Below are 20773 nucleotides of genomic sequence, written 5' to 3'. Positions count from 1 at the left end.
AGTATTTTGCTGTGAAACAATTATTATACAACCAAGCACTAAGAATAATACGAAATGCGGTTAAAATTACATCATTAATAAAGAATGAATAAATAAATAAATAATAAATAAATAATGTTTGAGAAAACTACGAGGCCTAGAGACATGAACTAAGCGGGGATAGATTCGCCTGTGAATGAAGGCACAACCGTATAATAAGTATGCCTGTTCGTGCTGATGACTTTACCATACGTGTAATTCTATATAACGCCTGGCACCACACCCTTGTTTAATTACAGATTACTCGAAGGAAAAGATTAGTAAACGTCCGTGGAGAGGCCAGGCACCACTTTACTGGTAAACAACAGCATTACAAGTATGTTTAAATGTTTGTAACTGTGTATTTTGTGTGCAGGATATGCGCTCCAGGCGTCATGCAGTGAACAACCAGCTGATGACCAGTTGGGATACCAGCTGATACAAGTGGCATTACAGACAGGATGTTATCCGTAACACGGAACTAATATACTATTAGAAACGGAAATTAACCTGTCAATACAGTCTATAGTGACTAATCAGTCTATAGTGACTAACCTGTCTATACCGTCTATAGTGACTAACCTGTCTATACAGTCTATATAGTGACTAACCTGTCTATACTGTCTATAGTGGCTAACCTGACTATACAGTCTATATAGTGACTAACCTGTCTATACAGTCTATAGTGACTAACCTGTCTATACAGTCTATAGTGACTAACCTGTCTATACAGTCTATATAGTGACTAACCTGTCTATACAGTCTATAGTGACTAACATGTCTATACAGTCTATAGTGACTAACCTGTCTATACAGTCTATAGTGACTAACCTGTCTATACAGTCTATAGTGACTAACCTGTCTATACGGTCTATATAGTGACTAACCTGTCTATACGGTCTATATAGTGACTAACCTGTCTATACCGTCTATAGTGACTAACCTGTCTATACAGTCTATATAGTGACTAACCTGTCTATACAGTCTATAGTGACTAACCTGTCTATACAGTCTATTGTGACTAACCTGTCTATACAGTCTATATAGTGACTAACCTGTCTATACAGTCTATAGTGACTAACCTGTCTATACAGTCTATAGTGACTAACCTGTCTATACAGTCTATAGTGACTAACCTGTCTATACAGTCTATATAGTGACTAACCTGTCTATACAGTCTATAGTGACTAACCTGTCTATACAGTCTATATAGTGACTAACCTGTCTATACAGTCTATAGTGACTAACCTGTCTATACAGTCTATTGTGACTAACCTGTCTATACAGTCTATATAGTGACTAACCTGTCTATACAGTCTATAGTGGCTAACCTGTCTATACAGTCTATATAGTGACTAACCTGTCTATACAGTCTATAGTGACTAACCTGTCTATACAGTCTATAGTGACTAACCTGTCTATATAGTCTATAGTGACTAACCTGTCTATACAGTCTATAGTGACTAACCTGTCTATACAGTCTATAGTGACTAACCTGTCTATACGGTCTATAGTCACTAACCTGTCTATATAGTGACTAACCTGTCTATATATAGTCTATAGTGACTAACCTGTCTATACGGTCTATAGTCACTAACCTGTCTATATAGTGACTAACCTGTCTATATATAGTCTATAGTGACTAACCTGTCTATATAGTCTATAGTGACTAACATGTCTATATAGTCTATAGTAACTAACCTGTCAATCTATAGTGACTAACCTGTCTATATAGTTTATAGTGACTAACCTGTCTATATAGTCTATAGACAGGTTAGTCACTATACACTATATAGACAGGTTAGTCACTATATACTGTATAGACAGGTTAGTCACTATAGACTGTATAGACAGGTTAGTCACTATATAGACTGTATAGACAGATTAGTCACTATATAGACGGTATAGACAGGTTAGTCACTATAGACCGTATAGACAGGTTAGTCACTATAGACTGTATAGACAGGTTAGTCACTATATAGACTGTATAGACAGTTTAGTCACTATAGACTGTATAGACAGGTTAGTCACCATAGACTGTATAGACAGTTTAGTCACTATAGACTGTATAGACAGGTTAGTCACTATAGACTGTATAGACAGGTTAGTCACTATATAGACTGTATAGACAGTTTAGTCACTATAGACTGTATAGACAGGTTAGTCACCATAGACTGTATAGACAGGTTAGTCACTATAGACTGTATAGAGAAGTTAGTCACTATATAGACTGTATAGACAGGTTAGTCACTATAGACCGTATAGACAGGTTAGTCACTATAGACTGTATAGACAGGTTAGTCACTATAGACTGTATAGACAGATTAGTCACTATAGACTGTATAGACAGATTAGTCACTATAGACTGTATAGACAGATTAGTCACTATAGACTGTATAGACAGGTTAGTCACTATAGACTGTATAGACAGGTTAGTCACTATATAGACTGCATAGACAGGTTAGTCACTATAGACTGTATAGACAGGTTAGTCACTATAGACTGTATAGACAGGTTAGTCACTATAGACTGTATAGACAGGTTAGTCACTATAGACTACATAGACAGGTTAGTCACTATAGACTACATAGAAAGGGTAGTAACTATAGACAGGTTAGTCACTGTAGACTATATAGACAGGTTAGTCACCATAGAGTATATAGACAGGTTAGTCACTGTAGACTATATAGACAGATTAGTCACTATATAGACTGTATAGACAGGTTAGTCAATATAGACTGTATAGACAGGTTAGTCACTATATAGACTGTATAGACAGATTAGTCACTATAGACTGTATAGACAGGTTAGTCACTATATAGACTGTATAGACAGGCTAGTCACTATAGACTGTATAGACAGGTTAGTCACTATAGACTGTATAGACAGGTTAGTCACTATAGACTATATAGACAGGTTAGTCACTATAGACAGGTTAGTCACTATAGACTGTATAGACAGATTAGTCACTGTAGACTATATAGACAGGTTAGTCACTATAGATTTTATAGACAGGTTAGTCACTATAGACTGTATAGACAGGTTATAGTCACCGTAGACTATCTAGACAGGTTAGTCACTATAGACTATATAGACAGGTTAGTCACTAACGACTATATAGACAGGTTAGTCACTATAGACTATATAGATAGGTTAGTCACTGTAGACTGTATAGACAGGTTAGTCACTATAGATTTTATAGACAGGTTAGTCACTATAGACTGTATAGACAGGTTATAGTCACCGTAGACTATATAGACAGGTTAGTCACTATAGACTATATAGACAGGTTAGTCACTAGCGACTATATAGACAGGTTAGTCACTATTGACTATATAGATAGGTTAGTCACTGTAGACTGTATAGACAGGTTAGTCACTATAGACTACACAGACAGGTTAGTCACTATAGACTGTATAGACAGGTTAGTCACTATAGACTATATAGACAGGTTAGTCACTATAGACAGGTTAGTCACTATAGACTGTATAGACAGATTAGTCACTGTAGACTATATAGACAGGTTAGTCACTATAGATTTTATAGACAGGTTAGTCACTATAGACTGTATAGACAGGTTATAGTCACCGTAGACTATATGGACAGGTTAGTCACTATAGACTATATAGACAGGTTAGTCACTATAGACTATATAGATAGGTTAGTCACTGTAGACTGTATAGACAGGTTAGTCACTATAGACTACATAGACAGGTTAGTCACTATAGACTACATAGACAGGGTAGTCACTATAGACTGGTTGGTCACTGTAGACTACATAGACAGGTTAGTCACTGTAGACTATACAGACAGGTTAGTCACTATAGACTGTATAGACAGGTTAGTCACTATAGACTATATAGACAGGTTAGCCACTGTAGACTGCATAGACAGGTTAGTCACGATAGACTGTATAGACAGGTTAGTCATGATAGACTGTATAGACAGATTAGTCACCATAGACTATATAGGCAGATTAGTCACCGTAGACTATATAGACAGGTTAGTCACCGTAGACTATATAGACAGGTTAGTCACCGTAGACTATATAGACAGGTTAGTCACTGTAGACTATAGAGACAGGTTAGTCACTTTACACTATATAGACAGGATAGTCACTGTAGACTATATAGACAGGTTAGTCATGTAGACTATATAGACAGGTTAGTCACTATAGACTATAAAGACAGGTTAGTCACTGTAGACTGTATAGACAGCTTAGTCAGCTTAGTCACTATAGACTGTATAGACAGGTTAGTCACTATATACTGTATAGACAGGTTAGTCACTATAGACTATATAGACAGCTTAGTCACTGTAGGCTGTATAGACAGCTTAGTCACTATAGACTGTATAGACATGTTAGTCACTATAGACTGTATAGACAGGTTAGTCACTATAGACTATATAGACAGGTTAGTCACTATAGACATTTTAGTCACTGTAGACTATATAGACAGGTTAGTCACTATAGACTGTATAGACAGATTAGTCACTGTAGACTATATAGACAGGTTAGTCAAGATAGACTCTATAGAGAGGCTATAGTCTCTATACACAAGGTGGTTAGAATTATTAGTATACTAGTAAAATCCCATTATCCGTGTTACGGATAACATCCTGTCTCTAATGGCTACTCTAATTGTGCCTTCACCATATCGCTTATTCTGCATAGCCTCACTTCACTGCTGAGTCATCGTCAGAGACACGTCGCACCTACAATATATAGTTACTTTCAATATAGCTAACTAACTTGGTTTTTGTGTAGGTTATGTTTTAGAATTGGGGTTTTCTGATGCCAGTTAAACTCCCTTGCCTGTGTACATATGCATATGTATCATTTCCACCGGTACACGCACACTGCTCTGAGTGCTGCCTATGGCACTGTTTATACTTGCCCAATGGGTAGGTTGCAACGTTGGTGTATGTACTTGGTTGTATGTGACGTGGTCCTAGAATAATAATAATAATAATAACAATAGATAAAGATGACAAAGGTATCGCAGATTCAACCTTAAAACTAAGTACGTATTGTAACTTGTAAGCTATCAACTGTTATGGGTATCAAGACACACGGTAGTGTGTCGTGCGGCCCAAGAATCCGGCGCGCAACCCCGTGAGTATATTGACAGGAAGAAAGAAAACGCAATTTTCGCACCTCCGTAGCTCTGTGCTGCCTTGATGAAACAAGACAAATTTTGCTGTGTACATTCCCTCCAACTTCAGTACTCCACATTCCAAATTTGAGCGAAATCGCTTCAGGCATTCCTGAGATATGCGACTTCAAAAATTGGCTTAGTTTCTTCGTTTTTTTTTTCTTCTTATTTTTCTTCCTCTTTTCGCACACTTACAAAAACTGCTATAAAACGCGAACGCGTTATCCGATTGCCTTGAAATTTGGCACACAGAAGGGGGGTATAAAGGCGCATCTCTGTACCAACTTTGGCTGGAATACCATAAACAGGCAAAGAGTTATGAGCGATTATGCACGAAAAATAACACCAATATGTTGTCACGCCTACAGGGTAAACCGCGTATGGGAAGAAGCTGAAAATCGGTGGGTGAATAGGTTAACTATTGAACCTCAAACCTTTTGTGGTTTGAAAGAAATCGAGCTAAAAACCAGGAAGATACAGCGAAAAAATCAACAGTGTGTAACAATTACGCAATCGAGATTAGCTAATTTTTATTAGTATTATTATTATTATTATTATTATGCTTGCCAAGCCTACCAGATAAACCACTTGGGGTAATGCTTTGAAAATCGCAGTACAGATGGAGTTATCATCTTAGAAAGGCTCTTCAATGGTGTAGAAAAATCAGACTTAAAGCCACGGAGTTATAACACGAAATCCAACTTGGTGTAGCAAGTGCGAGATCGAGATACTCTAATAGAGCAGTCATCCTAATAGAGCAGTCACCCTGAACAGAATTCAAGAGATCAGTTAGAAATAAGTAACCTGTATAGAGATCAGCTACAAACAAATCACCCTGTAGAGAGTTCAGCTACAAACAATTCACCCTGTTCAGACATCAGTTAGAAGAAGTTTTCTTGTAGAGAGTTCAGTTACAAACAAATCACCCTTTTGAAAGATCAGCTAGAAGATGTCACCTTATAGATAGTTCAGTTACAAAGAAACCACCATGTAGAGAATTCAGCTACAAACTAGTGACCCTGTAGATACATCAGCTAGAAGAAGTTACCTTGTAGAGAGTTCAGCTACAAAGAAACCATTCTGTAAAGAGCTCAGCTGCAAACAAATCACCTATACAGAATTCAGCTACAAACAAATCACCCTGTAGAGAGATCAGCTAGAAGAAGTCACCTTGTAGATAGTTCAGCTACAAACAAATCATCCTGTAGAGAGATCAGCTAGAAGAAGTTACCTTGTAGATAGTTCAGCTACAAACAATTCACCCTGTACAGAGCTCAGTTAAAAAGGTTTCCTTGTAGAGAGTTCAGCTACAGACAAATCACCCTGTAGAGAGATCAGTTAGAAGAAGTTACCTTGTAGATCGTTCAGCTACAAACAATTCACCCTGTAAAGAGATCAGCTAGAAGAAGTTACCTTGTAGAGAGTTCAGCTACAAAGAAACCATCATGTAGAGAATTCAGCCGCAAACAAATCATGTATAGAGAGTTCAGCTACAAACAAATCTCCCTGTAGAGAGATCAGCTAGAAGAAGTTTCCTTGTAGAGAGTTCTGCTACAAACAAATCACCCTGTAGAAAGATCAGCTAGAAGAAATCACCTTGTAGAGAGTTCAGCTTCAAAGAAGCAATCATGTGAGAGTTCAGGTACAAACAAATTGTCCTGTAGAGAGATCAGCTAGAAGAAGTTACCTTGTAGAGAGTTCAGCTACAAAGAAACCATCATGTAGATAGTTCAGGTACAAACAAATCACCCTGTAGAAAGATCAGCTATAGAAGAAATCACCTTGTAGAGAGTTCAGCTACAAAGAAACTATCATGTAGAGAGTTCAGCTACAAACAAATCGGCCTGTAGAGAGATCAGCTAGAAGAAATTACCTTGTAGAGAGTTCAGCTACAAAGAAACCATCATGTAGAGAATTCAGCTGCAAACAAATCACCTGTAGAGAGTTAAGCTACAAACAAATCTCCCTGTAGAGAGATCAGCTAGAAGAAGTCACCTTGCAGGGAGTTCAGTTACAAAGAAATAAACCATGTAGAGAGTTCAGCTGCAAACAAATCACCTGTAGAGAGTTCAGCTAGAAACAAGTCACCCTGTAGAGAGATCAGCTAGAAACAAGTCACCTTGTAGAGAGTTCAGCTAGAAGAAGTCACATTGTAGAGCTACAAAGAAACTACCATGTAGAGTTCAGCTGCAAACAAATCACCCTGTAGAGAACTCAGCTACAAACAAATCGCCCTGTAGAAAGATTAGCTAGAAGAAGTTACCTTATAGGGAGTTCAGCTATGAACAGATCACCCTGTAGAGAGTTTCGGAATAGATCGCAAAATGGCATACATAAATAAAAAATACCATTCCGGTTTAATATGAATAGGAGTAACTAAAATGTCGGCCTCCTTAAAATTCTCGGCATCACCCAAATAATCCGGAAAAAAATAAACAATAAAAACAAACAAAACAAAAAATAACATATTTCCCGATAAATCCTTTACCGTATAATAAGGATGAAACGGTATTTTCTCTACATCAGAAGGCAAACCCATAGGATTATTCGACCCCACTTTATGCAAAAAATGCAAATGAACTAACGCCAAGAAGGACAAAACAAAAGGAAACAAGTAATGTAAACTAAAAAACCTATTTAAAGTCGCATTATAAACCATCGGCCCACCTCAAATCAAAACAACAATATCCTGCCCCACATAAGGAACAACTGAAATAAAATTAGTGATAAACAAATCACCCTGTAGAGAGTTCAGCTACAAACAAATCACCCTGTAGAGAGTTCAGTTACAAAGAAACCACCATGTAGAGAGTTCAGCTGCAAAAAAAATCAATCACTCTGTTGAGAGTTCAGCTAGAAGAAGTCACCTTGTAGAGAGTTAAGCTGCAAATAAATCACCCTGTAGAGAATTCAGCTACAAACAAATCACCCTGTAGAAAGATCAGATAGAAGAAGTTACCTTGTAGAGAGTTCAGCTACAAAGAAACCACCATGTAGAGAGTTCAGCTGCAAACAAATCACCTGTAGAGAGTTCAGCTAGAAACAAGTCACCCTGTAGAGAGATCAGCTAAAAACAAGTCACCCTGTAGAGAGTTCAGCTAGAAGAAGTCACATTGTAGAGAGTTCAGCTACAAAGAAACTACCATGTAGAGAGTTCAGCTGCAAACAAATCATCCTGTAGAGAGTTCAGCTAGAAGAAGTCACCTTTTAGAGAGTTCAGCTACAAAGCAACCACCATGTAAAGAGTTCAGCTGCAAAAAACTCAATCACCTTGTAGAAAAATCGGCTAGAAGAAGTTACCTTGTAGAGAGTTCAGCTACAAAGAAACCACCATGTAGAGAGTTCAGCTGCAAACAAATCACCTATAGAGAGTTCAGCTATAAACAAGTCACCCTGTAGAGAGTTCAGCTAGAAGAAGTCACATTGTAGAGAGTTCAGCTACAATGAAACTCCCATGTAGAGAGTTCAGCTGCAAACAAATCACCCTGTAGAGAACTCAGCTACAAACAAATATGCAGTGTAAAAAGATCAGCTAGAAGAAGTTACCTTGTAGAGAGTTCAGCTACAACGAAACCACCATGTAGAGAGTTCAGCTACAAACAAATCACCTGTAGAGAGTTCAGCTAGAAACAAGTCACCCTGTAGAGAGATCAGCTAGAAACAAGTCACCTTGTAGAGAGTTCAGCTAGAAGAAGTCACGTTGTAGAGAGTTCAGCTACAAAGAAACCACCATTTAGAGAGTTCAGCTGCAAACAAATCACCCAGTAGAAAGTTCAGCTATGAACAGATCACCCTGTTGAGAGTTCAGTTAGAAACAAGGAATCCTGTAGAGAGATCACCTAGAAGTATCGCCTTGTAGAGAGTTCAGCTACAAACAAATCACCTGTAGAGAGTTCAGCTACAAACAAATCACCCTGTAGAGAGATCAGCTAGAAGAAGTCACCTTGTAGAGAGTTCAGCTATAAAGAAACCACCATGTAGAGAATTCAGCTGCAAACAAACACCCTGTAGAGAACTCAGCTACAAACAAATTGCCCTGTAGAAAGATCAGCTAGAAGAAGTTACCTTGTAGGGATTTCAGCTACAAACAGATCACCCTGTAGAGAGTTCAGCTACAAAGAAACCATTCTGTAAAGAGCTCAGCTGCAAACAAATCACTTGTACAGAATTCAGCTACAAACAAATCACCCCGTAGAGAGATCAGCTAGAAGAAATTACCTTGTAGATAGATCAGCTACAAACAAATCACCCTGTAGAAAGATCAGTTAGAAGAAGTTACCTTGGAGAAAGTTCAGCTACAAAGAAACCATTTTATAAAGAGCTCAGCTGCAAACAAATCACCTGTACAGAATTCAACTACGAACAAATCACCCTGTAGAGAGATCAGCTATAAGAAGTTACCTTGTAGATAGTTCAGCTACAAACAAATCTCCCTGTAGAGAGATCAGCTAGAAGAAATTACCTTGTAGAGAGTTCAGCTACAAAGAAACCACCATGTAGAGAATTGAGCTGCAAAGAAATCACCCTTTAGAAAATTCTGCCAGAAACAAATTGCCCTGTAGAAAGATCAGTTAGAAGAAGTTACCTTTTAGAGAGTTCAGCTACAAAGAAACCATTCTGTAAAGAGCTCAGCTGCAAACAAATCACCTATACAGAATTTAGCTACAAACACATCACCCTGTAGAGAGATCAGCTAGAAGAAGTTACCTTGTAGATCGTTCAGCTACAAACAATTCACCCTTTAGAGAGTGCAATTAGAAGAAGTCACCTTGTAGAGTGTTCAGTTACAAAGAAACTACCATGGAGATTTCTGTAATCAATATAATATTATGTGACCGGATTTGCGAAAAGGGGTCTTCCACACACATCCAATTCCGTAAACGTTGGAGACCATACCTCAGTGTTCAAGTAACATATTAACCTGAAAATGTCACCACTTATTCAGCTATAGTGGTGCTCACCACTGTCCAAACTTCAAGGCAATAGCTCTTTCCAATCTGAAGTTATCAATTGTCAAAGTTGGCAAATTGGATGTGTGTGGAAGACCCCTTTTCGCAAATCCGGTCACATATGTATTATACAGTATATATAATTTGTACATTTACTGATAAAATATTTAAAGTACATCTACTTCATCTTTTCTTAGGTTAAAAAAGTCCCAAAGCTGGCCATAGGCCAGCTTTGGGGTATACAAATGCAAAAAGAAATGAAATCTAATCCAAAACAGCCAAGCTGTAAAAAAAGTGTGCGGCCCTCAGAAAGGCTATGGTGAAAAAAGCTGTGAAATCCAAGGTGGCGGCCAAGAAATGGCTGTGATGGTAGGTTAATGGTAAAAATTTTAATAACGACAACTCAGGTGAATTTTGTGCCAAGACCAAGCGGCACCAAATTCACCTGAATTGTTGTTATTAAAATTTTTACCATTAACCTACCATCACAGCCATTTCTTGGCCGCCACCTTGGATTTCACATCTTTTTTCACCATAGCCTTTCTGAGGGCCGCACACTTTTTTTACAGGTTGGCTGTTTTGGATTAGATACTGTATATCATGAATAAATTTTGCCATGACATACATGTGACATAAGAAAAATCTATGTCACCCAGCACTAGTATGTGCAGTCACAATACATTATAGGTCAGCTATGGGCTTTAGTACAGAATATCAAGACTCACGGTAGTGAGTCGCGCGGCCAAGAAACTACAAAGTACATGCCCAATTAAAAGACGCGCGGCCACTACTGTGAGTTATTTACGTGTAAGGCCGGTTTTGCAATATTAGTCCTAGATTATGCAACATCTCTCAATAGATTTGTATTGCGTTACGTGATAAAAAATCTTTAGGAGTCGTCATCATAGTTTTCTTGCGACCTCTCTAAAATAAAAAAAAGTAACCATCGCAAAATAAAAAATAGGCGTATTTCACTTTATTTCTCTACCTTATGTTACAACTACTGTCACGTTATACCAGTCAACCAGTCAACATAGCCGTGTTTGTATAGTCCATCTAGCACTGACATTATCCAATCCTGGTTTGCCTATACGCGTATTTTCTTCAATCAAACCTCTAATCCCTACAATAACTTTAAAGACACGACGTGGACACAAACTCTAATGCCTGATAAACAAGTTGTGACAGCGTGCTGAACCGTAAGTTCCCTAGGGATGGTGTTTTAAGCAGAAATCTTTTAAATTCCATTTAGTGCCACACCCCATGCGAGCGTTTATAAATCGCCAGTTGTCTTGTGGTGTGAAGAACAAAATCACTAGCGAAGGTGCTTTAAGCATACTCTTCAATTCTCTATTTACATGTAATTTTCAATAGATTAACCACAAAGGCCGGTAAGGTGAATACAAAAGGTAACAAGCCTTTAGGAGTTACCACCTCTATGTAGTGTGTACCATGTAGCTTGTGTTGTGGCTTTCATTAAGTATTATGCACACACAAATGGTGCAACAAAATTTTGTAATGGATTGCTCAAATGTGGATGGTGGTGTTGTGGCTCGTGGTTTGCCAGTGACCACGTATGAGTTGGGGTTGTTCCACACAACTTACACAATATTCATGGCCATGAAAATTTCTTGCCATATGGTAAACATACAACAATGTGTAACAACGTTAATCAACATCACAACAAGACTTGACTAAAAATAGTTCCAACAATAGTAATGATTTCTTGTATGTCAGCATGACGATATTGAGACCTGTAAAAGAATAAGCAGCACTGAAGTTAACCTTAAATTAAACACTCATGCAACTGACCTGGAACATCGGTCATAACACCAAAAACACTTGTTTCGATATCTATTGACACAATCCAGCAGGCACTGAACTTTAAAAGAGAATGTACAAAAAATCAATATGCCGGGCTGTATCAATAATAGCCTGGATAATCAAAATGAACAAAAATTATATCCCAGGCTAAGTGAATGAATAACATGACTGTTGGGTAAGCATGTCAAACCTGAACATTAGGACATTAGTCAAACAAAAGTACGCTATCACAACTTGGTCATAATACAATGTTTGTACCACTGGACTTCACACTGGTTGCCCAAAAATTGTGCCATTCCGGGACAACAGCATAATTATGAAACAAATAGTTACTACAACACAGAAGGCTTACTGTTGCACTGTCCACACTGATATACCATAATTTAAAAACGGGCATTAAATACAATACACTTAACATCTGGGTACTAGGAAAAATCACTAACATCACAACATGTAAACTGACCTGGAAATTAACACCCTTGATGTCACTACAGTCTACACTGGATATTTGTTTGAACCCATCAACACTATGCCTGATACATCTGAGTAGACTGACCTGCAAATTCACATCCTCCACGTCACTAGTATACAGTGATAATTGATAACTACAAAAACAACAATTGCAATAATACAATTCTTCTGTACGTCAACTGACCCGAAATTCATGACACTTGATACCGAGACCTGTAAAAGAATAAGCAGGCACTGAAATCAACCTTAAATTAAACACACATGCAAACTGACCTGGAACATTGGTTGCAACACCAAAGACACCTGTTTTGACATCTGACGAAACAATCCAGCAGGCACTGAATTAAAAAGAGAATGTGCAAAAAATCAATATGCCAGGCTGTACCAATAAAAGATGGATAATCAAAATGAACTAAATAAATATATATCCCATATGCAGGTTAAGTGAGTAACATAACTGTTGGGTAAGCGTGTAAATCAGAACATTAGGTCATTAGTCAAACAAAAGTATGCTATCACAAACTGGTCACTGATAATCGATAACTACAAAAAGAACAATTGCAATAATACAATTCCTCTGAATGTCAACTGACCTGAAATTCATGACACCTGTATCTTTGTTCTTGCATGGTCTCAACTTACATATGTACCATGATCACATTCAACTGCTAGTGGATAAACCAGTATGACCAGATGGCCTGCAAAAACCAACAAGCAGGTGTTAAATACAATACACCTAAAGCCTGGAATATGAAAAATGTTATATAAGCATTATTCCACACTGACATAGTAATAGATTATAGGATGTTGTGGAACTTTCCCAAACGTGTACACTTGAACAAGAGGACAACTGCATAATCTGGACACTTGGAATTGTCCAATACCTGATGAACAAGTTGGTACTAATGACATTCACTTCAACATTTTATCCCAGCTGGGTGAATAACTTGTAACTGAGTAAAAAGGTGTTTATTTTCCACCTGCAACCAAAGTTCTACATTTCTGTGGTTGAGTGTACATAAACTGACCTGGAAAATCAGTATGCCATAGGGGTATGGAAATGGTTCCTTTCCTTCTGTTGTGACATTACTTACAGCTGACTGGTAAATGATCATCGATGTCCCCGTGGACCCCAACAATGAGTATATCAATAACTTCACAAGTTGGAATGAATTTCCTTTCAACATGTGGTGGAATGACTTTCCTTTCAACATCTGGTGGACAGGTCCAAAAACCCTATCGCACAAACACGGTGAATCAGTGTGTGGCAATGTGATACGTTGCACAAACTTCACTCGTCGTTTCGTTAGCCTTCAAGACCTGCATATATCATAGAGTACCTCAGTATTCTTGACTCTTACTTCTTCAAGCGTTACTCAAGCGATGTAGTTTCTCACAAGGGGCTCGAGTTTCTCATTAAAGTCGAGCCGATTAAAGTACGCCTCACCATCCAGTTACATTCTTAAACCATTCAATTTAAAACCACGTATCACGAGTGTCCGCTTAAGGTAATTAGGGACTTTCCACGAGATTTCCCCTAAATAGATCACGTGTTAGTTGTCAATCCGGTGGATTCTGGTGGTATACATGGTTCAACAATGCAGTAAGTGTACTTTAATATAGTATAAACTGTCAATAATTGTTTGTGCACTGCTAAACTAAGGTATCTTTGTGTGATAAGCATGCTTGAGGAAGGGTCTGGGGGACGAGACTAATGTTTTGATAGCATGCAGTTGATGATGGCCAGGCAAAGAACTGCGAGAAGAACTACTATGATAGTGTACGTGATAGTAGGGAAAAATTCCCACCCCTATAGCTCTGCCTAGGGGCATTAACTAGCATTATCTACAGCTACTGCATTATGTTGCTGATATGTACATCCAGGCCAAGAATAAAGGTGAAAGCAGTAGTAAGGCTCAATCCTATTATTCTGCTGAACAGGCAAGGGAGTCTGGGACTCTGGGGGCATGCTCCCTCAGGAAAGTATAAGTACTACAACTTTTTTGTTTTAATTGTTTCATCAAGTATAAAAATTTCAGTGAAAAGGCGATGATCGAGGCTCTGGTCTTATGCACTGGTTGGAGTGGTTGTATCGATACTGCACTGTGACATCCTTGAGGGGTTAGTGCTGGCATTGTCCATGGCAATGCTATTTCATCTCCCCGAGTCTTGATGATTGAGTCCTCCATTCCTTTCTCTGCTGCTCCAATCCTGAAGTTGTGACCACAGTCAAAAGGTGACGATCGAGGCTCTGGTCTTGCATCTATACTGTACTGCAACACCCTTGAGGGGTTAGTACCGGCATTGTCCATCGCAATACTGTTCCATCTCCCATATACAAGTCTTGATGGTTGAGTCCTCTATTCCTTTCTCTGCTGCTCTAATCCTGAAGTTGTGACCAAAATATTTAAAAAATGGTTATAACATGATAAATGATTATGATGATAACAATTCCAAATGTATTTATAGCTGTGTAGCAACTGTGAACTAATTAGGCACTTGCAAGTTTAATTAGGTGTCTGAAGCATTTAACATGCACAGATATGAGATATATTTATCACATCAGTGCTGGTCACTGTAAAGCATTAATACAATACAATACAATACATGCAGGCAGTAAAGATAGATTTACTCTAATAGAACAGTCATACTACACCGTAAATTCATACTTTCGAATTTACGGTGTTATGAAACAATCATTATTATGTATGGATTTTACTGACTCTCCAAGATAATATTCTGCATTAATGTTAATTGCTCATTTCCAAAAATTTACCTTTTAAACCAAATGTACAGAGCCTATCACTGACAAAAATGAGTGATATCTACCCCAAAAACACCTTCGCTGTAAAAAAAGGCGTGCCCAAGAAACTACATGTACCTGGAACCCAATGTAAAAACAAAAAGAAAAAACAGCTCAGCTGAAGTGAAAAGTAACTGATAACTTAAAGAGCTGATATCTGAAGCGGCCAAGAATACAATTACTAAAGTTTAATCCATGCAAGAACACCTTAACTATAAAACAGGTGTGTACATGAAAGTAACTGGCAACTGAAATGGCTGATATCTGAAGCGGCCAAGAATGAATGGTCATATACAACTAATTCAAAATTTTAACACTGAACCTTTATAATTCAGCTGTGTTCTATATTCACTCTTGCTGCATCGTAAAGTAATTTCTTTTAACTCTAATTGGCTGGTAATTTGGCCGCCTTTTTTTGCTCTATTATACTGACTATTAAAAAAGGCGGCCAAATTACCAGCCAATTAGAGTTAAAAGAAATTACTTTACGATGCAGCAAGAGTGAATATAGAACACAGCTGAATTATAAAGGTTCAGTGTTAAAATTTTGAATTAGTTGTATATGACCATTCATTCTTGGCCGCTTCAGATATCAGCCATTTCAGTTGCCAGTTACTTTCATGTACACACCTGTTTTATAGCCAAGGTGTTCTTGCATGGATTAAACTTTAGTAATTGTATTCTTGGCCGCTTCAGATATCAGCTCTTTAAGTTACCAGTTACTTTTCACTTCAGCTGAGCTGTTTTTTCTTTTTGTTTTTTACATTGGGTTCCAGGTACTTGTAGTTTCTTGGGCGCACCTTTTTTACAGCGAAGGTGTTTTTGGGGTGGATTGTAACTACATATCTACTTTAGTAGCTACACCTCTGAGAAGCAAGTTGACCAAAAGCACAATGAATTCTCAGTTATTTAGATGAACACACTTGACTTGCTCTATCCAATAGTTGAGTTTAGCATAATCAGAAATATTCTAATTGCTCTGTTAATTGCTGTTATGCAACCGCTGGATGTGATAAAAATGTACAGGAACCATTGGGAAATGGATGATCACGGATACTAATACCTTTGTTACAGTGGCGGAGGAAGTAGTTGATATGAGGGGGGGCTGGGCTGACCCAGACTTATTTCTATAGTTTGGTAAGGTGAGACCAAAAAAAAAAAAAAAAAAAAAAAAAAAAAAAAAAAAAAAGGTCGCAACCAACTGACAAGAGCTTTCCACCTCACCAGCTACCATTTCTAGCTGATAAACTACATAAAAATCCTTTCATAGCTCGCTACACACTGACTACTTTATTAGAGTGACTGCTCTATTAGAGTATCTCGATCTTTATCACGGTTTTCAGCCCCACTCCAAGAAAGATAATTTCGGTGTGATATCATTCTGAGGGGGGGCTAAGCCCCCCCTCAGTAGACCAAGGGGGGGCTTTAGCCCCCTAGCCCCCCCCTTTCCGCCGCCTATGCTTTGTTATATAGAAGTAAAAGAGATATGCCAGTCTTGTAAACAGCACTGGAACCTACATTGATTTCTACGCATTTTAGTGGTTGCCTGCTCATCATAGGTTATGTGGTTGGCTAGTTACAAGCTGCTGAAGTTGAAAACACCTGACGAAAAAGTGTTCTGGCATTGAGGAACACAGACATATGCTTATTTTGCTTATTTTCTATGTTTTGATCGAAGAACAGCACAAGAACAAGCATTAAGATCACCTGGATAGTGTTTACAGGTGCGCTAAACATCATTTTTACTTGTCGGCCCATCTGGTCGATTGTCGCATTCATATTTCATGGAATCAATGAAATTATCTACGTAATATCAAGCTTTGCCAATCAGTTTTGAGTAGTTTTCAAGCAAAACTCATAAGGATTAGCTTTGGAAAGTGTTGTTTTGTAAAATTTTGAACTTTACGGCTCCATAACTCACTTACCTTTTATCCTATTACCAGCAGACAACTACAAAACGAAAGGAACAGTTTCCATCTATGTACAGAAAGTTGGAACATTTCGTATATTTTGTAAGCAACAGAAGTTTTACTGTCGGTAATCATTGTTTTCCCAATGGCTTCAATACATTTTTATGTGCATCCAGAGCATACAGTGGTTGTGCAATATGCAATTAATACTGACTGCATTCCTGGACACTTATACTAAACTCCCCTATTAATAAAGTTTAAGTTATTAAACACAGTTAATGTTGTGAAGCGCAGGCTGCGCAAGTACCCAAAATATTAGCATGCAACAGTGGGCTCCAATAAGAACAACGCATGCGCAACAAAGTGAGCAGAACACGTTGGCAGTAATTCATACCTGTTGTAACAAATCTTGCCAGTAACAGTGGCTTTTAATCTTCAAGATGAATACTCGTAGTTATCGCCGACTGAGGAAAGGGAAGCTCATCGTCCTTGGGAAGGTCGACTGCTGGATTGAGCAAGCGAAGAGCTTTGTCACGCCGGAGGAAGGGCCGCCTAATGGAACAAGTATTCCGGACAGGACGACGACGCGACAAGATGCGATACTACAATGCTAGTAGCCACCTTCAGGGTCGTTTCCACAAGTTGCTTACCTTGGCCCACGCACGGTGTCACGGTCGCCTGGGACAGCTCCGACGCCACTGGACTCAATACCAACAGTAACTACAGCTCCACCTCATACCATAACCAATTCGTCGGACGCCACCTAATCAACAAAAATGCAGGGAAATCACGTGGTGGGCATCAATTAGAATCTTCGAGGACAAACACCACGACTATCGCGAAACGGCCTCAAACAAGATGCTGCATCGGGTAAGCAACAGTACAACACCAATTGGTGTACTAGTATAATCTTGCACACTGTCCCCACACACACTGTATATATTTGTATACAATCAGTGGGGATGTACCGGTACATCGTATCAGTGGCCAATATGGCGATTTTGTCTTTTGCCAATATCGGTTGGTCTCAATATAGCTGCCAAAATCAATATAATATACCGAAATAGTCTTTGCCATCATTATACCCTCTGTTATATAGCAAACAAAGCTGGGGAAACAGTAGTTTTATCCTTGAAAAGAAGTGCTACGCTACGAGAAGCCATAGAAATACGCGCATAGCAGACATTCTTTGTTATAACCATACAAAAATGATCATAGTGGAGAGCTATAAAAAAATAAATAAAAAATAAATAAAATAAAAGTAACCATGGGATGAATAAACTAGAAACACAGCTTGAAACAACCACCCATCTCTACAAGCAGAAGCTTGTGGGTGCGGGGGAGCGTGACACTCAGGATATAGCTGTGTTCTATCTTTTGTTAATGAAACATGTCCTTATAAAGAGAGCAGTAATTTCCTGGGCTGTGCTTGGTTATGTTAACAGGTGCTAGCAGTTAATATGCAGCCATAGAGTGTCAGTAATACTGGTAGGGTAATTAAAAGAATTATTTCAACACAACTCCGTTTCTGGTGCTCAGTACAGCACAGAGAGCTTACAAAACATATGGCTACTTAGTTCATTGTTAAGAGTTGCTCAGTCCCTGTTAGTTTACAAATAGCACACAAGTACTTAGACTCATTATGGCTTCCTTTGAAAATTAACAGCTTAAAAGTGATGATGCAATAAACCACTGAGTAGCAGCGAATATAGGATGAATGCCCTACATGGACTGAGGTTTAAGTAATTAGTCAAATGTTGGAACCACTAGTGTCGCGCGCCTTTGGTGCTTGTAAGCTCCTGCTACAAGCCATTAAAAATACGGAGTGATTTGGACTTATCTTGGTGGGAGCACGCACTAAATAATAATAATAAAAAATAAATAAATAAATAAACTTGTGGGTGCCTCACGGCCTCGGCTGTTAATTGGGGCTGTCAATTGAGGCCACACCACCACAGGCAATCAACCATTGGCAGTGATTGTTAGCACTTGGAACTACTTACTAAGTGTATCTTATGGCAAGTTAAAGTTTCTCAGTTTCCTCTAATCTAAATGTATAGCTGCACTTTATTATATTGGGTCGGTATCGGTGTTCTGACTCAGTATATCGCTTTATATTGGATCGGTTCAGAAATTTCTCTATTGGTACACCCCCAGTAAAATGTGAAATAATAAGAGTTGCTTTGTAAAAACAACAACACAAACACATGGTTATCATAAATTGTATGTTGAAAAGCAGCCAAGTACATATTAGAACTTTGCTTAGTAGTTTCATGGCGTTGTGCCAGCTTCTTGCACACCATACCCCTTGAGTCTTATAATAGTCCCAAAGAAAAGTCCACTTTATTGTCATTAAAGGAAACTTCAACCTATATATCTTCAACAGGAATTGTTTCAAAACACAGTGCTTGCTCTAATGTGTACACGACACAGTGTCTTCGTCATATATCTGTAATTCTATGGTTAGGATGTGTTCCACAACTTTGCCAGGCAATTGGTACGGGGCACACCATTGGGTTGTTAGTTGCATGTTAGTTTGCGTGTACGTTATATGTCTTCCTAATGTTTACGTTGTCACGCTTGATATGTATGTCGTCACCATTGCTTGTCCGTATACCAACGTATGTCACTGCCACTGCTTGTTTTGTATGTCACCGTTGCTCAGCCTGCACATCATCATCTGTATGCTGCAAGCATAGCTTGCATATTACTAGATGTTGCCACCATCATCATTTCTGCACATTGCATGGTCTAAATAAATAACCTTGATGCTTGGGGGGGTAGATCACGATATACATAATACATATCATGACCTACCTATGGCCTCTATTGTAAAGAGTTTAGGACAGAGACGCTTCTCTGCTCTAAACTCTTTCATTACCCAAGCATCAATAAACCAAAAGTACTTCCTACTATGGCCCCGCTGGAATTACATAACCTTGCCTAGGCCATATACCATGGCAGATGAGTCCCCCTGGCACTTACCAAACCCCCTCCTCAATCAATGGATTGCTGGAGGTGAAGAATGAAGATCCGAGGAACAGAGCACGTAAATAGGTGAGTGGTAGCGTAACTAAACATTAAATAAAGTTTAAGTTATTAAACACAGTTAATGTTGTGAAGCGCAGGCTGCGCAAGTACCCAAAATATTAGCATGCAACAGTGGGCTCCAATAAGAACAACGCATGCGCAACAAAGTGAGCAGAACACGTTGGCAGTAATTCATACCTGTTGTAACAAATCTTCCCACCCTGTCCCTACCCACTGAACAGTTCACAAACTTCACTACACACAGGTACTCTATGTTAATTGGCATAGTATGTTGGCAGTTAAAAATTCTAGTCAGTATCCCATTGTCAATAGTGGTACTTACATACATATGTAGTGTAAGCAGTAGGGCTGACCGATACTGCCATTTTGGTATCACGATCGATTCTAAAGCCACTATTCACGATACTGAATAGTTCACGCCACTTACCAATAAGTCAATCATAGCTGGTGCTACATAGCTTATTGCTCAGCATTCCTGCAGGAAGTCCGTTATAGGTGATAACAAACTAGCCACTATCATCCTTGTTTACAGTAACAGTTATTGTAACACATGCTTTGAGGTTGGTATGGTGTTCACACCTCTCTGCAGGG

The 20773-nt window shown here is 38.6% G+C and overlaps 2 protein-coding genes across 12 annotated transcripts in view; one reads left to right on the top strand and one right to left on the bottom strand.

Moving 5' to 3' along the window:
• LOC136256838 (uncharacterized) overlaps positions 1–20773 on the top strand; it is a 173569-nt gene that overhangs the window by 101107 nt on the left and 51689 nt on the right. The gene's annotated exons all lie outside the window — the stretch shown is intronic.
• LOC136256840 (uncharacterized) lies at positions 11699–14126 on the bottom strand. 11 transcript variants are annotated; one of them, XM_066049893.1, is made up of 9 exons: positions 13709–14108; positions 13447–13654; positions 13012–13398; positions 12804–12961; positions 12692–12756; positions 12603–12631; positions 12411–12552; positions 11936–12005; positions 11702–11877 (listed from the first exon to the last, which is right to left on the bottom strand). In XM_066049893.1, exons 5-9 carry the CDS (start codon positions 12731–12733, stop codon positions 11792–11794), a joined length of 369 nt encoding a protein of 122 aa, XP_065905965.1. In that variant the 5' UTR covers positions 12734–12756; positions 12804–12961; positions 13012–13398; positions 13447–13654; positions 13709–14108; the 3' UTR covers positions 11702–11791. The 11 variants fall into 11 exon arrangements, with proteins under 11 accessions (XP_065905970.1, XP_065905965.1, XP_065905967.1 ...); XM_066049895.1 differs by having other exon boundaries at positions 12692–12759; positions 12879–12961; XM_066049888.1 differs by having other exon boundaries at positions 11703–11877; positions 12692–12961; positions 13012–13116; positions 13205–13398; positions 13709–14101.

This window comes from Dysidea avara, chromosome 5 (assembly GCF_963678975.1).
Source record: "Dysidea avara chromosome 5, odDysAvar1.4, whole genome shotgun sequence".
Taxonomy (NCBI): domain Eukaryota; kingdom Metazoa; phylum Porifera; class Demospongiae; order Dictyoceratida; family Dysideidae; genus Dysidea; species Dysidea avara.
The sequence above is the reverse complement of the archived record's forward strand: the minus strand, read 5'-3'. Positions and strand labels throughout refer to the sequence as shown.

Bases quoted from the DNA above. Each gene is read 5' to 3' on its own strand.
- LOC136256840 (XM_066049893.1), bottom strand. From the start codon at position 12,733: ATGTCAAAACAGGTGTCTTTGGTGTTGCAACCAATGTTCCAG. The intron at 12,553-12,602 runs GTCAGTTGACGT...TTGTTTTTGTAG, and splicing joins TCAAGTGTCATGAATTTCGG to TTATCAATTATCACTGTATA. The intron at 11,878-11,935 runs GTCAGTTGCATG...ATTCTTTTACAG, and splicing joins TGTTATGACCGATGTTCCAG to GTCTCAATATCGTCATGCTG.